General features: G+C 51.6%; 1 protein-coding gene across 1 annotated transcript; it reads right to left on the bottom strand.

Moving 5' to 3' along the window:
- Nucleotides 1-21: 21 nt before the first annotated feature.
- LOC144946019 (sodium/iodide cotransporter-like) lies at nt 22-16,892 on the bottom strand. Its single transcript, XM_078874758.1, has 15 exons — nt 16,788-16,892; nt 13,221-13,286; nt 12,891-12,942; nt 12,346-12,413; nt 11,609-11,763; nt 10,236-10,376; nt 8,806-8,935; nt 7,982-8,070; nt 7,029-7,141; nt 5,934-6,004; nt 4,563-4,649; nt 2,173-2,423; nt 1,741-1,844; nt 968-1,080; nt 22-216 (listed from the first exon to the last, which is right to left on the bottom strand). Exons 1-15 carry the CDS (start codon nt 16,875-16,877, stop codon nt 22-24), a joined length of 1,725 nt encoding a protein of 574 aa, XP_078730884.1. The 5' UTR covers nt 16,878-16,892.
- Nucleotides 16,893-17,145: the final 253 nt, after the last annotated feature.

The following is a 17,145-nucleotide window of genomic DNA, read 5'->3' on the forward strand; positions in this document are numbered from 1 at the left end:
ATACAGACCGAGACCACACGGTCAAACGTTGGTTTCGCGCTCGGGCAGCAAACCGAATGTGACATCTCCAAACACCTTGCCTTTCCCGAGTGCACATCGTTCGCCTGCGCTCGTCGCAATGCCCGTGCGTTCACCATCGTCGGCGTCTTCCAGAAAGTACATCTTTGGCGTGCTGCCTTTGCTGCCAGTGCTTTCCAGAGGGGCAGTGTCCAGATCCTAAAGTTAGCAACAGACAAGTGTTCAACTCCTGGTTGGCGACGTGCGGTGCGCGAAAGGAGTGCAACGGACCACACGTACAACTCGGCGAGCAAACGGTGACACGCGCGCCCACATTTTTTAAACGTGTTCACGTTTCAATTCCAAATAAATTTGTTTGTTTAACCAGGTGAGAACTTGAGTGACCAGGATGAGGCTGGAGCATTAGTTTGCCAGTATTGGGGTGGGCGAGGGGGGAACAATGATTGTTACGTATCATCCCGTACGATTAGCACGGTTGACTACGCACGGTTATAAAGACGTTCGCACCGTGCGTAGTTCAACGTACACACGCAGTCCAAATCGCGTAGTTTGCCGGTAACTTTTCAAACTTGACAAAATTCAGACCCCGTCGCTGGCACACGGTGGGTGGTCTGCTCTTCGCGAATGACGTCGCGGGGCCTTAAACGCCCACGTGGATGGCGCATGGTATCACTACGGTTACCGTACCCCGCAGTAACAAAATCGGGGCAGCCGCCGGATTCGAACTGCGAACGTCGACAGGCGGAGGGGTGCGCGCCACCGCTCCGTGCGCACGTTGAGCAATCACAACGCGAGGCCATCGCAGTGTGATGACGTAGAAAGGATCATATTGTTAAAATGAATTTTCTCGTTATTCAAATCCACATGGCATTTACTTACAAGGGCAATCCGGTATCCAAACGCAAGCACGCCACTCGCACCGTGGGTGACAGCCATCGGGGACTCTCACCTCAGAGTTGAGAGAGGCCAGGGAATGTTTGGCCTTCTTGAGCTTGTTCTTGGAGGGCCAGGAGAGGTCGCTCCACAACAAGCCTGGCCCAATGTCCTCTCGCCGAGTTGGGCCTAGCATAAATGCGAACATCATCATTCTCATGGTTAATCCACTGCTGGATGAAGGCCTCCCCAAACCGTTGCCAAGTGCTGTTTTCCAAAGCACTCCACGCTACTCCAATCTGCCTCGGCGTCGTATTTATATATTGTTTTATCCTGGTCGGCTTTTAAAAACTGCCCTAGTTATACCTACTCCTCGGCACTTACATTCTCAGTGAATATCTTCTGGGTCGCTGGTAAATTGGATTAGGGAAGCGACTCGTAGCCACAGGCATGGTTAAGACGTAAACACACACGCAGCTTTAGACTATTTGGCTGCTATAAATTTCCACGTGATACATTTCCACGTGACAAGCCACTTCGTTGAGCTATCATTTGTGGCCAGGTCGCTTCTGAAAAAATAAGCTCATAGCTCGGTGGGCTTCACCCGGTAAAATAAAAAGTTTAGTCCTATTTAAGTCAAAATTTAGTTATATTTGTATACTTTATCGTGATTTGCTTACCTTTCTTAAACTTTTCACTCCTGTCATGTTTTTTTGTATCGTTTGCTGTTGTAACGTTCTGACCCGCCCCGAAAAGACATCCGTGAAAAAAAGAGCTTTATTGCTCATCGGATTCCTCCATTGTTGTGAGCAAAGCGTCCGTCTGCTGCAGGCGAGACTCGGCATTTACCTGTGAGGTAGCTGACGGCGACCCCCACCAGCATGGTGACGACCGTGCCCAGCGGCCCAAAGTACAGGTACGACATGGCATAGAAGCTGTCCGCCAGGGCGGGCCTGCACGGCACGACACGGGGCGCACGCACCACCCACAAGCAGAGCTGTGGTTTCCATGGGGCCAAAACGGTGGGACAATTGACCAGGGGGCACCAAACTTTGCACGTCTCTCTTCCCGTGCTCGCTTGGATTTTTCTACGGCTCCCCCCGGGGGTATTTGTCTACTATAAATGTCCACGTGATAAGCCACTTCGTTGAGCTATTATTTGTGAAAGCCAGTTCGCTTCTGAAAAATAGAGCCACACAGCTCTGTTGGCCTTAACCTGGTAAGATAAAATAAAAAAAAGTCGTTTGGTGTAACCGTGGTATTTATGACGACGGCACCAACCTGGCGGCATCACAGATCTCCGGCACCGCGGAGAGATTGGCCCCGAAGGCGCGCAGGTCGGGCGCGGCGCTCACGTTCGCAGATCCGCCACGCAGGTGCCACGTGGCGGCGGCGGCAGCGGCACCGGCACCACACGCCGACACGGAGGTTGGCAGGGCACCCATGTCGGCCAGGCTGGGCGGGTAGATGGAGGCGCCAACGGAAATCCACAGCGATGCCACGAAGCCCGCGGCAAGGCCGACCAGCACCCCCTGGGGACACAGCGAGCCACTCCGCAAAAAAAAAACGACGGGAAACTCGCAACCACACTGCCGCCCCCAGCGCCAGGCACCACCCAGGTAGGGCGCTCATTCAGACATCGGATCAGAATATTGATACTGGAGGAATCCGATTGGGCTACAAGCAGGAGGTTACCACTCTCTCTCACTGTCGAACGGTTCCCATACCCAGGTGGAAAAAGCTTTATGCATTAGCTCTGTCCACTTATCCATTACTAGGGGGTGGTGGGGTGGCGGAGGGTTAACTTCCGTCAAGATGTTCCTACACTAACTAAACTTTTGCATAAAGTTGCGTCGCTTTTAGGTGATTTACTCCACGAAAAAACAGGCCCAATTGATTAAAGGGTTACCCGATTGCTTTACGACACAAGCGCACACCAGTGTACAAAAAGGATGCAAAATGTTTGTTTACTCTCGACAGCAACTCACCAGCTTTCTGGAGTTGCAGAATCCAAACATCTACACGCAAGTAAGTCAGCTCGTATCTCACGTAAGTCACGTGCAATTCCGAATCCCTCCCCTCGCCCCATCCCCTGTGAAAACGGACGCTGCTCCATGCAGCAGCGCCGAGGCCGTGACGTACCCTTTGTTTCCCTCATCCTCATCTTTCCTGGCCCTTTGCACCAGTTCTTCCATCACTTTACTCTTATTTCTCACTTTTTCTCTTATCCCTTTCATATCCCCTTTCTTTTTCCCCCATGCATTACAACATCCTCGACTCCACTCCCCTTCCAGTGGCGTGCCGTGGGTAAAATGTTCCTAATTGCATCGTTTAGCTTCCTCGTTGCCGCCTCCATTGTCCTGTATCCAGAAGTCGTACGGCGACAACAACAGACCGATCGCCATCAGTACGTGTTGACGTTGAACTTCAAGTCACACCACACGTAGCCGAACAGTGCTAAACCTCAGGTGCAGGGGCCGCAATGGCCGAGCACGCTGGACGTGCGACTGCACCAGGGGCCTTCAGGCTGGAGGGCAGAGGTCGCAAACGGGTTTTGATTCCTTACCCGTACCCGGCCGCACCAGGGTCGCAATCAGGTACCCGATACCCGTACCCTACCCGTACCCGGCCAGGTACGAGTAAGGTACGGGTATCGGGTACCTGATTGCGACCTCTGGGATGAAGCCATGTTGCAGGCGCGGGTGGGTTGATTCTAGGAACTTGAATTGTGAGAAGAGACAAGACGTTGGGAAATGAGTGACAAACAGTTACTCACCAGTGACTCACGGCCTACCCGTACCCGCACCCGACCGCACCAGGGTCGCAAACGGGTACCCGTACCCGGCCGGGTACGGGTAGCCGGGTATCGGGTATGGTACGGGTATCGGAAACCTGGTTGCGACCTCTGGCCTACAGGTTGGAGGGGGGCCCAGTCGCCGACCGTGCCACGCAAACAAGAGCGCTGGTTGTGTTTGACTGGCTCGGTGCGTCATCATGGAATGGGTCTCACGCAGTCATCGACGGACTTGACGTGCGTCAAGGAGATGGAGCTTTCTAGATTTGAAGTTTTCGTGACTGCAAAGATCCATACTCTTTGGTTCTTTCGGTAATGCGATGCTTAAGCGGTGGCGAAGTGACTCAGAAGAGGTCATAGTGCTCGCCGAGCCAGCACCGTTGAGAACCTGGGTTAGAATCCAGGTAGTCGCTATACGATTAATCCAGGTTCTTGAGTAAAGGAGAGGTTATAGTTTCAGCCCGGTCACAAAAAAAAAAGGATCACATTAAAATTTGTTTCTGGACTTAATTTGGCCAAACTCCAGGTCTCAGAAATAAATATTACTTGTCTGTCATGCAATGCTCTAAAATGCTGAGAGGGTGGGAAAGTGCTTCCCCCTCTGCTGCGTGGAGCAGAGATCGCTCAAAGGGATGTCGGCAGAAGCTTCGTGATATCCGCTTCTGTGGACCATCACCTAACGCGGTGCGACGCACCGCTCTGCGAGAGACCCGATTGGACGCTCCGTCTCCCCACCTCCGATTTAGCACGTCTGGCTCCGTACAGTGTGCGAAAGAAGTTCACACACACACACGTACGTCTCGTCACATGGACAAAAAATGAGCAAAAAAAACACATAATCGAAGGAGGACGTGGAGCAATTCTCGCCGAGACGTACGGTGGAATTGGACGGCGGAACGAAGATGCCGAGGCTGAAGGCCCCGAGCAGAGGGCCGCTCACGACGCCCATCACGGTGAAGGAGGCCTGCACGCCACACACAGCCGTCCCCGTCCGTACATTCTGCACGCACGTTGAACTTTTGTCGCACCGTACGTAGCCTTAAGTGCTAATCGGAGATTCGGGGGGGGGGGGGGGAGGACAAACTAAACACAAAAAGCAGTTTTAAAGAAACGAGTTTTAAATCTACATTTAAAGTGCATAGCTCTAAGTGGCTTGCTCATATCGGAAGAAAGAGCGTTCCGGACGGCCGCAGAAGCGCATCCGAAAGCCCGCGATGCGGTGCCTCTCCACCCCCCCCCCCTCGATTCAAACGAGTTCACAGCCTCGCTTGCGTGGCGGCGGCAGCGTCAAGCGCACGTGTTGTCAAAAATGGGAATCAACCAAATGGCTTTAAAAGTTTCGTTAAAAAAACTCTTGCATTGGTGTTAGGAATTGTTGTTTTTGCTCTGGTGAGTTGGCACATTCCCACCACCCAGGAATGTCCCCCGTCACTGCCGTCCGATGCCGACAATGTTTCTTGGGCTGCAGTTGCCCTTGCAAAAGAACTGCTCAGCTCAATGGGTTTAAAGGGTAAAACCACATTCCTCCGGAGGGAGCTAGTAGGAACCTTTGGGTTGCTCGGTCAATGGCCAGGGTCAACGGCGGCGTGGTGTATTTCGCAAATATGGCCCACTGTGAGGGCGGGCACAAGCCGGCGTGAGTAGATTAAACGTTGAGTTTTATAAGGGCACCACGGGGTGACCAGCCCCTCCCCACCCAGCCCCACCCTCTCCACCCAGCCCCTCCCCACCCTCCCCTCCCCACCCAGCCCCTCCCCACCCTCCCCTCCCCACCCAGCCCACCCAGCCCATCCCCACCCTCCCCACCCAGCTCCACCCCTCCCATTTTTGGATGCATGATGGATGGACACAATAATCCCCTGTGGGCTGGTGTAACCAGGAGGTTCCTACCAGTATAAATTTCGAGTCTGACGTACGTTCTGTATGTATGTCGAACTGCTTTTCGCACCGTACGTAGCCAACCCCGTGCTCAAATTCGGAGGAATTTGAGGGTTGCCCAAAACTTGGGAGACACAAACCAGAGCAAAGCGAACTGGATGTCAGCTACCCGTCAGCTTCCATACTTGCTAACGAAATAGGACAAACACGCCCGTTGGAAAAGCATTAGAGAATCCCTGCTCATGCACCATTCGTCTTTCTTGTTCACGTTAACATTGGGAGGCATCGAGGGGCACTTTTATATTTCGACACAAATGTTGACTTGCAAGCACGACCACCGCTGGAAGTGTGAACGAGACTCCGAGTTTACCTGCAGAACTCCGCCACCCAGCAGGGATGACAACGCCGCCACGATGATGCACAGGGACCCGTACATGAACGCTAAAAAGACAAAGATCCCCCGTATAGCCATGACAGACCGCTGGGGCAAGTGGTGTTAAGCGAGCACCTATGACACACGAGGGGGTGAGTGGCCAGCACCACGCTCGGCCGCCTTTCTCTCCATAGTGAGGGTATTTACACACCGCACTAGGTTCTCATTTGAGGCCGAGTCGACCTAGGGGAGGCCCAGGACCAGTTCAGACATTCATCAGCGATGTTGGCCTTGAGTGGGAATCGAACTTTGGTCACCGGGTTCATAGCGAAGCGCGCTGACCGCTACACGACACACACGCACGGCGCATCACCCACAGCTTCACCCCTACGTCGCTTACCGGCAGACGCACAGATGTTCACGTACAGCCCTTTGGTCAATCCACTGCTGGATGAGGGCCTCCCGAATTACCATGGCGGGCCGGCGTGGGGGGGGGGGGGGGTTATTGTACAAGGAGCCCGACCGTTCCCCATCTGGGCTCGGGGATAGGAAGGGGGCTTGGGGCTGAGAGAGACCGCGAGTAAAAACTAATTTTTTTTTTAAATTTTACCAGGTAAGGCCCCACTGAGCTATATTTTCAGAAGCAAACTGGCCACAGATGATAGCTTTACGAAGTGGATTGTCATCACGTGGAAATGTATAGTAGCCAAATACTCTAAAAAGGCACGTTTCTGAATGTGGAGGGACAAAAGGGACCTGGAGAAAAACTCCACGCGGCCACGGGGAGAGAGAGACATGCAATCTCCAAATATACAGGTGTCAGGGTCGGGATCCAACCCACGATCTCCTGTGTACCAGGAGAGGCAGCTAACATCTCGCCACGCTGGCATCCACAGTAAGGAGGCTCGCTTGGGGGCTCTGGACGGTGACCTAAGCCAGGCGCTGTCTCAGCCGCGGGCGGAAATCGAACCGAGGTCGCCGGCTTCGGAGCCCATCAACCAACCCTGTCACCACCCCCCCCCCCCCACAACTGGCGGGGCGACGTTTCGGGGGGGGGGGGGGGGGGCTGGCCGGCACCGCGCGTGGACTCACAGAGGCCCTTGGAAATGAGCGCGAGCTTCCTCTCCGGCAGCACCCTGACGTTGGGCTTCAGGAGGTCCTCGAGCGTCACGGCCGCCAGCGCGTTGATGCTCGTCGACGCCGTGCTGCCCACGGGCGGGGGAAGTGAGGGTGGGGGTGACAGCGATCGCCTCCACCTTGCTCGCCACGTGGTTCCCCTCCCCCCCAGCACTAACCGATTCAAGTCCAGGTCGCTCGGTCGCTCGCCGCCCCCCCTGCCCCCCCGCGGACAGTTGCCTCCTGAGTTCTCTGTCGCTACAAAGGTGGTTACCGTGACGGTGACGTCTCTTTCACAATGCGTTCAAGCACCACACTGCAGGTCACACTCACCCACTCACAACACTCACCACACTGCAGGTCACACTCACCCACTCACCACACCCACTCACCACACTGCAGGTCACACTCACCCACTCACAACACTCACCACACTGCAGGTCACACTCACCCACTCACAACACTCACCACACTGCAGGTCACACTCACCCACTCACAACACTCACCACACTGCAGGTCACACTCACCCACTCGCCACTTTGAATTCCCTCCCATCGTCTTAACTTCCCAAGTTCTTATTAGAACCTTGCACGCTGCTTGTGGGTCTTTGCGCTGCAAATCGTCACGTTCCTTTAAAAAAGACCTCTCGGCTTAAATTTGGTAAAAACTCTGAACGTCGAAAGAAGCAGCCGTGGGCCGCGCTCATCACAGGGCCTCATTTCAACTGGGTCTGTCCAGCTCAGCGACCCAGAAAATATTTCTGCGCCCGACACACCGCATCCAGTATCCCTCCAGTCGTGGTGGCTACACATCACGTGCCACCTACTGCAGTCTACCAGCGACCGGGCGAATACTCCCTTCACCATGACATCACCGACAGTGAGAATGAGCGAGTCACCGTGGCCGGGAACGCAGCGTGCGATTGATACCTCAGTGTCCCAGAGTACGCGCAGGACAGGAAGAGCCCCGGAACACCGGGAATGTTTTCGAAAATATCCAGCACAAAATACGGCATCAGCTGCAGGAATATCAACCAGGTGGCAATGCGATGGATGAGTTGAAAAATAATACCGAACTACGACATGAAACGCACTCAAAAATTTCAAACGAATGAATAAAATGATACAGCAACAAAAAAAAACACGCAAATAAGTGAGCAAGTGAATGGATGAGTGGATGAGCGGGTGAGTAAATGAGTGGTCGGGTGGATGGATGAATGGATGCGTGAGTGGGTGAGTGAGTGGGTGAGTGAATGAGTGGGTGAGTGAATGAGCGGGTGAGTAAATGAGCGAGTGGTTGGATGGATGGATGAATGGATGCGTGAGTGGGTTAGTGGATGAGTGAATGAGCAGGTGAGTAAATGAGTGGTCGGGTGGATGGATGAATGGATGCGTGAGTGGGTGAGTGAATGAGCGGGTGAGTAAATGAGTGAGTGGTCGGGTGGATGGATGAATGGATGCGTGAGTGGGTGAGTGAATGAGTGGGTGAGTAAATGAGTGAGTGGTCGGGTGGATTGATGAATGGATGCCTGGGTGGGTAAGTGAATGAATGGGCGAGTAAATGAGTGAGTGGTCGGGTGGATGGATGAATGGATGCGTGAGTAGGTGAGTGAATGAGCGGGTGAGTAAATGAGTGAGTGGTCGGGTGGATGGATGAATGGATGCGTGAGTGGGTGGGTGAGTGGGTAAGTGAATGAGCGGGTGAGTCCACGAGTGAACGGATGAGTGAGTGAGCGAGGTGCTAGTCTGCCTACCTGGTCGGCGGCGGTTACGAGGCCGGCCTGCAGCGGGTCACAGTCCTTGTACAAGGCGAACATGACAAGGCCGCACATGCCGGCACTGCATACGATCACCCACAGCCCCACCAGATTCACAAACAGGGCCCTGCAAAAGCCACAGTGGGTAGCAACATGGCAATCGCCCATGGCCCGGAGCAGCAGTTCTCAGCCTCTCTGGCTGTGCGCCAATAGCATTTCCTTAAATTAAAAACTACCCCAAATGTACCGTGAAAAGTAAAAAAGCCGTAAACACAAAGGGAAACCTGCTTGCCATCGACTCATCTACATTGTGCAATGGGCGGTAAAAACAAAGAGTTCCACGCACCACTTGCATGTACGCATGTAGAACTTCTTTCACACCATACGTAGCGACCCGTGCTAAGCAGAGGTGGCCTTGCGCACCAGTGGTCACGGAACTGACCCGGACCAGTCTATGAATTGGCATCTGTGAATTGAGTCTTTGGGTTGCAGGAATTGATTTGTATCGAGATCTGGTACCGGTATTGCTGTGTTGAACTTTAGTGCAGTAAAGGGCACAGCTCAGATACTTGACCTGGTCGACTGACTGACTGACAAAGACCCCCCATATAGCCTCAACATCACTGTTGGGGCAAGTGCTGTTAACGAGCACCTACGAAGGCCGGCACGGCACACGAGAGGGTGGGTGGCCAGCACCACGCCCGACCGCCTTTGTATCTCCAGCGGCAATAATTTGACATCACCGCACCAGGTACTCATTTGAGGCCGAGTCGACCTAGGGGAGGCCCAGGACCGATTCAGATAATCATCACCGGTGTTGGCCGTGAGCAGGTATCGAACCCGGGTCGCCAGGTCCGTAGCGCGGCGCGCTAACCGCTACACACCCACACACACAACCCCGGGTTTGGTCTGCATGGAAAATGTAGAAACCCAAACTCGGTGAGGAATCGCCGGCCTAGGGCAGCGGTCTTCTTTGCAAGGCCCACGGGCCACTGGCGGCCCCCTGGGTGGTCTTTAGTGTGGCCCACGAAAATACACAAAATGTGAAAACACCCCCCCACCATCATCGTCCTGACACAAACCCCAATGGTTTAAAATGTGTGGCGGCCCTCACACGGATGATGTCTTTCGATTTAAAGCTTTCGTGACTGCAGGGATTCATCTTCTGTCTTCTCGACAGACATACCTGTTCTCCACCTGAAGACGGCTGCTTGCGTTGTGGCCGAAACGTCGTGAGAATTATTTTATCATGTTTTATTATTTTATTATTTTCCTTCTACGTGACTTTACCGAAAGAACCAAGAAGAAGGATGATGTCTTATCGGTGAAAGTGCCCCTGCCCCAACCCTCTCTGAAAATTAGCGAAGAACACCGGCCTAGAGGGGCTGGGGTGGTGTTGCGGTGCCGTGGTGCTGCGGGTGCCCAACCTGCGGGCCTGCGTCTCAGAGCGGCAGGCGAGGTAGCGCTGCACCTGCGCCTGGTTGACTCCGTACATGGAGAGCCAGAGAAGGGTCGCTCCCGTCGTGAGCGTCCAGAACGTGTACCTCCGCCGGGGGTCTGGGTTAAAGCTGGCAGCGAGAGAGTGCGTCGTCGAGGTCACCACGGCTTCCATTCGCGACACGTTTTACGCAACAAAAACTCAACGACGCTTGCAAATCGGTCGATTCGTGAAATGTTTAAACTCCGGGAGACTCTATAAACACGCTGCTCCCGATCGTCACCCCCTACCGCAGTAGGGCAGCAGAGCCCAGCTGCCTCCACTCCGTCCCTAATTTTGAGGGTGTATCACTCTGGGTTTGTTCCACGTCATCTACTCCCCCCCCTCCTCCCTATTTGAAATCTACTTTGTATTCTGGGTTCTAGAATAATAATAAACAAGGGGGCAGCCTTCCCCTACAAACAACGGCCAGCGTGACGCGTCTGATGATGTCACCAAGCCCCGCCCATCACCTCCTGTCCAGCGTCACACGCGGGGCCACAGTTGACACTTACGTTTTCCCGTAATTATCTGCGTGTTTATTCCATTAGTCGAGTGATCGATCGATAAATCAGTCGAGTCACTTGATACATTACTCAGACACAAGTGGTCGGATAGACCAGCTCCCATAAAAAAAACTACGACACTAAAAACCCCAGCACCGACCTCGCCCTAGTCCAAAACCCCAATGTTTTTTGCAAGTACGTCGATATACAAGCCATTTTAACTACAACTCTGATATCAAGTGCACATTCAAAATGTAACATTTGCTCAGCTTGCTTTTACAATTTTGTTTAGTCCGAACTGATTGAGCCAATTCAGCCAGCACAGCCAATAGATTCACTCCAGCAAGCACAGCCAATAGATTCACTCCAACCAGCACAGCCAATAGATTCACTCCAGCAAGCACGGCCAATAGATTCACTCCAACCAGCACAGCCAATAGATTCACTCCAGCCAGCACAGCCAATAGATTCACTCCAGCCAGCACAGACAGCACAGCCATTTATAACTCTTAGTAGGGGGGAGCAAATTTGGTTCCCTGCTGCTAACAAATGCTGCGCCTGTTTCTCTGGTCGTTCAAATATTCCCTTAATATTTGTTCATGGAGGAGGCAAAAATTATAATCGCACCAACTCCGAGCTATTAACGCTGTACCGGCCTCGAAACCACCTGGGGGACCACCTCAAGCAGTGCCCCCAGGCTCACCCCCTAGGCCCACCCCCCAGGCCCACCCCTAGGCCCACCCCCAGGCCCACCCCTAGGCCCACCCCCAGGCCCACCCCCAGGCTCCACGAATCCCCCACGGGTGCTACTACTCACTCTCCGAAGTTGATCCGCGAGCCGTTGTTCACGCGGGAAATGGCCGTCGAGATCCCGCCAACCTCCATCGTGCCCTGGATCAGCACGGCCCAGAAGCCGGCGAGCATCACCATCACCTGGAAGGCGTCCGTCCACACCACCGCCTTCATCCCACCCTGGAGGGCGGTGGGGGTAGGGGGGGACGGGGTCGGTAGCGGTTAAAAAAGGGGCGGTTGCGTGGAAATTCACCGTTTAAAAAATGACATCCAGCGAGGTATGTGGTGACGTGGACTTGGTCCGCGGTTACCAACGCCAGCGAACGAAAACCCGACGCTCTCTCATCGAAAGCGCGGCAAAAAAATGTACAACAGGTGATGCGTCTGGATCTCTCTCCTATTAATAAAGGACCATCGCCCGAAACGTTGTCCATTATATGGAAAAAACAATAATCTCTCGAAGGCGGTGTTTACCGACACATTTGTCGAGGGTTTGTGTCACCACATCTGCACCCTGCCAATAAATCCCAAACCAGATGACCAGCAGCACATTCTCATCACACAAACAGCAGCAACAGCAGCAGCAGCAGAAGCTACAACCGCCAGAAACAGCCTGCACCAAGTCAATAAGGACGGCTGCATCAACTGCCCCTTGCATTGTTTACAGATCACGGACTTGCAAGACGCGACTGAAAATGTTGGAGAGGTTTTTTGTTTTTGTTTTGGAACCTTGGCATCTCGTCAGCAGCAGGGGCGGCTTACGATGGTTGTGTAGAATGTGCAGATTGCTCCACTCGACAGAACGGAGAACCAGATGCTGAGACCCGTCACTGCGCAAAGGAAACAAACACCCCCATTGACTCTGGGAAGGGGCCTTCATTCAGCAGTGGATCGATCATGGCTGATGACGCTGATGATGGTGGACAAATGTTCACGTCACACCCCAGCGGAATCGCATTTCCAAGTTTAACATGTTTTACCAAAGCTCAAGGAGACCAGAGGATGGATCTCATCTGCAAGAGTGACCTGGGGTCACCAATATGGACAGAAGCACAACGACACAAAAACAAGGCACAGCAAAGGAACAAATAGAAATCGGAGCAAAATAACCGTGGCACGGAAGGCACCGTGCGCACAGCAGGGACGCAAATCCACACATGTGATTAAATTAATTTCCTCGAACAGAAATTGTCTCTTTCAAATTTACTTAACAACAATAATGATAATTAAAAAAGACATCCACAGTAAAATGAGGCTTCAGAAACAACGATATGGCCCTGTGGGGTGATTACGTGCGACCCGCCGACCTTGATTGAGGATGAGAGCCGGAGCGTAGATGACCACTCCCGTGTACAGGACCTGCAGCAGCAGCAGCAAAAAAACACGTCTGGTCAGCGTGAAAGAGTCGGCCCGAAATAGCCTGTTAGACTGGCTCTCTCCAGACGAGCTCCCTCGAGCAGAAAGGCCCTCCTGCCGGCAGTGGCACGGCCAGGCAATTGCGGGGCTGCGCCCGACACAAGATGTAGCCGGTGGCTGCCCTCCGGGCTGCTGCGATCGCTACCCGAACCCCTCTCGCCATCCCTGTACAGTGGGAGTTGGTTTTGCTCGCAGTTTCAAGAGGGGCCGTGTTTCTTTACCGTGGCGACGATGTACTGGGTCGTTCCGCAGAGCCGCACGACTTTGTTGAAGCGCATTTCCAGGTACTGCGGAGAAAAGAATGTCATCGAGCCGTGAAATATAAAAGCAGGTGCCCGTGCCTGTGACCAAAAAAAATAAAAAAATCACGTAAGCAGCTTTGAGCGTGGATATTGAGCTTGGATGGGTGAACGCCACGCACAAAGCGGGTCGTCAACGGGTTTCTGGGGATACATCGGCGGCTTCATCATCAGGGATTTCTCACCGAGACTTACAGACTCTACCGCAGAGACCCACAAGCTCGCAGAGATCCACAGAGAGACCCACGCACTCGCACAGAGACCCACAAGAATTGCACAGCCCACCGACGAACGTGAAATGTCACGATTCTGCTCGATTTTCTCACACACACATTGAAAAACAGTTGGAGGTTTATAGATACACACACGACACAACCACTCACCACGGCCACTCGTACAATGCTACATGTTGTCATCCAAGGTCAGAATATTTAGGGGAATATGTTTTTGCAAAAGTGTGAACGATCAATAATAAAACCAGACCCCGAGTAATGTCGAATGCTTCCGCTTGCTTTCCGTTGTGTTGAGTTAAGTATTTTATCATAATTTTATGACAGTGTTGCTGTACTGCAGTGGAGGGATGGCTCTTGTCCATAATATCTGGCAACCTTGCTTCATTTAACAGGCCACCGACTTGCTGACGAGTTAGAAAAGTCGAAATCGTTTCACACGACTGTAGAGATTGCCAGCTCAAACAAACTCTGCTGGACGGCAATGGTCTAAATGATTCTAAAGTAATCGATATCAACACTGTAATACCTCGATATGCGAATTTTATGCTATACGAAGTTTCAGCATAACGAACTTTGGATTTATTATCATTATTTTAACGGTAAGAAGAAAGTTAAATAATAATTAAACACGAAATTAATTATTAATGTGTCGGTCTCTTGTATTGCAGAAATAACAAAAAAAACTTTATTCACTGCGTTTCTTTGATTTATGTCAGTTCTTTTCGACTGTACAGTATGAAATCGAATATTCTTTTCAACATGAATTGTCGTTGTTAACAATATGAATGGTAAGTTGTGAAGTGTTGGTAGCATGAAATAATAGGTTACGAAGGCTGTGAGAACGCATCCTCATAGTTATAAGTGCTTCAATATGTGAAGTTTCAATATACGAACGAAGCTCCAGGAACGCATCTACTTCGTATATCGAGGTATTGCCGTAGAGTACAAAGTCGCACATCAGACTCGCTGGGTTCTGCGGTGGCGAGATGTTAACTTCCTCGCCTGGTATACAGGAGGTCGTGGTTTCGATCCCGACCTTGACGCCTGGAAATGTGGAGTTTGTGTTTTTCTCTCTCCCCGTGGTCATGTGGATTTTTCTCCGGTTTTTCCCCTCCACATTTAGAAACACGCGTTCAGAATGTTTGCCCGCTTTAAGTGTCCACATGATAAGCCGCTCCGTTGAGCTGCCATGTGTCCACCAGGTCGCTTCGGAGAAAGAGCTAAGTAGCTCAGTGGCCCTTACCTGGTGTAAAATAAAAAATAAAAAGTTTTATCGTTTAGCGTTGGAATAGTTGAATCTGTGCACAATGACAGTTACGCCGCGTACAGAGGCAATTGCTCCGGGCGGCATTGCGACGTTGTACTGCACGACTGAACAGTAACTCTACGTATATCTTATTCTTGGTTCTTTCGGTGAAGTCACGTAGAAGGGAAATAATAAAATAAAAATAATAAAATAATTATCACGACGTTTCGGCCACAACGCAAGCAGCCGTCCTCAGGTGAAGAACAGGTCTGTCGGAAAGACAGCGTCTGAATGAACACCACCAAGCTTGGCAGCGTATATTTATAATAAAGTAAATAATAAAAGAATAAAAAATGAACCCGTAAAAACAAAGTTTTTCACTCCAAATCCTTTATATGCGTGGCGGCTAGAGTCCTCTCGTCCTCTGGCTTGAGATGGCTGCCACCTATGGGTCAGATGATTGTCTGCCAGCATTAAGCAATTGGTAATTAAATATATATATATATTTTCCCTAAACAGTGTAAAATTTTGGAAAAGTTTTTCACGAAAATTAAGTGTCACGCACAACGAGTCTGTGTGGAAAATGTCAGCTCGATTGGATCACGGGAAGTGGGTTAAAAAACGACCGAAAGATTTGCACGGTCGTAAGCAAGCAAGCAAGCACGCAAGCACGCAAGCACGCGAACTTAATATAAAGGATTTAAAAATTCAACATAATTTTTTTTCCCTTCTACGTGACTTTACCGAAAGAACCAATAAGATGAATCCCTGCAGTCACGAAAGCTTTAAATCGAAACTCTACGTATAGTTTAGTCGGTTGGACAAATCGTTTGGCGACGCCGCCGCTGCGTTGGCCGTGGCGCACGAGCGCACGGCAACTCGCGCTCCGTCAACAAGGCCGCCTTTTGAAAGTAGTAATCCATCGGCGACGTTTCGGGCAACGGACCTTCAAAGCGCCGTCCGATTAAGCACGGTTCGCTACGTACGGTGCAAGAGAGTTCTACATACGGTACGTACGTAGCAGAAGAGTCATTGTCTGAAACGCAGCCGATTATTATGTGGTATTATGCATGGTGATAATAATAAGATGTAGAAGGGAAATAATAAAATAATTAAAATTAAACATAATAAAATAAAATAATTCTCACGACGTTTCGGCCACAACACAAGCAGCCGTCCTCAGGTGAAGAACAGGTATGTCGGAAAGACAGCGTCTGACGCTTCTACGTGACTTTACCGAAAGAACCAAGAAGATGAATCCCTGCAGTCACGAAAGCTTTAAATCGAAAAATAATAAGATGGTTAAAATGTGAACCATCTTCCTCCCTTCCTAACCTCACCCACCCCTCCCTCTCCCAATCATCACCATTCCCTTGCCATCCCTTCCCCAACGCTCAAACCCCATCCCTTTCCCCCCCATCAGCCAATGCTGGTGTGCAATTTAGAATTCTTGTAAAGCGCTTTGACAAAAGCGCTGTAGAAATTCCTCGATAAGACGAGGTGCAATATTAGAGTTAGCGGCGGTTCCATGGGGCCGGCAAATCTTAGCAAAAAAAAATCATCACCCAAATATTACGAGCAAAAAATTAACCCGTAAAAACAAAGTTTTTCACTATAAATCCTTTACATGCGTGGCGGCTAGAGTCCTCTCGTCCTCTGGCTTGAGATGGCTGCCACCTATGGGTCAGATGATTGCCTGCCACCATTAAGCAATTAGTAATTAAATATAATTTATTTTTACCTAAAAAGTGTAAAATTTTGGAATTTTTTTCACGAAAATCAATTGTCACGCACAACGAGTCTGTGTGCAAAATGTCAGCTCGATTGGATCACGGGAAGTGGGTTAAACAACGACCGAAAGATTTGCACGGTCGTAAGCGCGCAAGCAAGCAAGCAAGTGAACTTAATATAAAGGAATTAAAAATCACCCGAAGATTACGAGCAAAAAAAAGAAACACCCCATGCCGACTGCTCAATGAACATCGCCCACACGCCCCCCCACCCCTCAACCTGATAAGTGCTGGTGATGCCCAGACGATAGAAGACTGGCAGGAAGACGTACGCCGTGATGAAGACGTTCACCGACTGGCCCAGGCACATCTGCAGGAACTTGGCACCGTAGCGGTACGCCTCGCCCGGCACGCCGAGCACCTGCACGGCGGACATGAAGCTGGCCGACAGCGACAGCCCCACGGGAAGAGCGCTGAGGTGCCGCCCGCCCATGAAGAAGTCTCCCGTGGTGCGCTGGCCGCCACCGCGCAGCGCGTAAAAGATCCCGATGGACGTCGAGACGAGCAGCATGACCGCGAAGACGCAGTAGTCCCACGGGCTGAAGCCTCGCCCAGACATCGCCGGGGGCAGCGGGGGC

The sequence above is a fragment of the Lampetra fluviatilis genome, chromosome 39 (genome assembly GCF_964198595.1).
Source record: "Lampetra fluviatilis chromosome 39, kcLamFluv1.1, whole genome shotgun sequence".
NCBI classification, from domain to species: Eukaryota; Metazoa; Chordata; class Hyperoartia; order Petromyzontiformes; family Petromyzontidae; genus Lampetra; species Lampetra fluviatilis.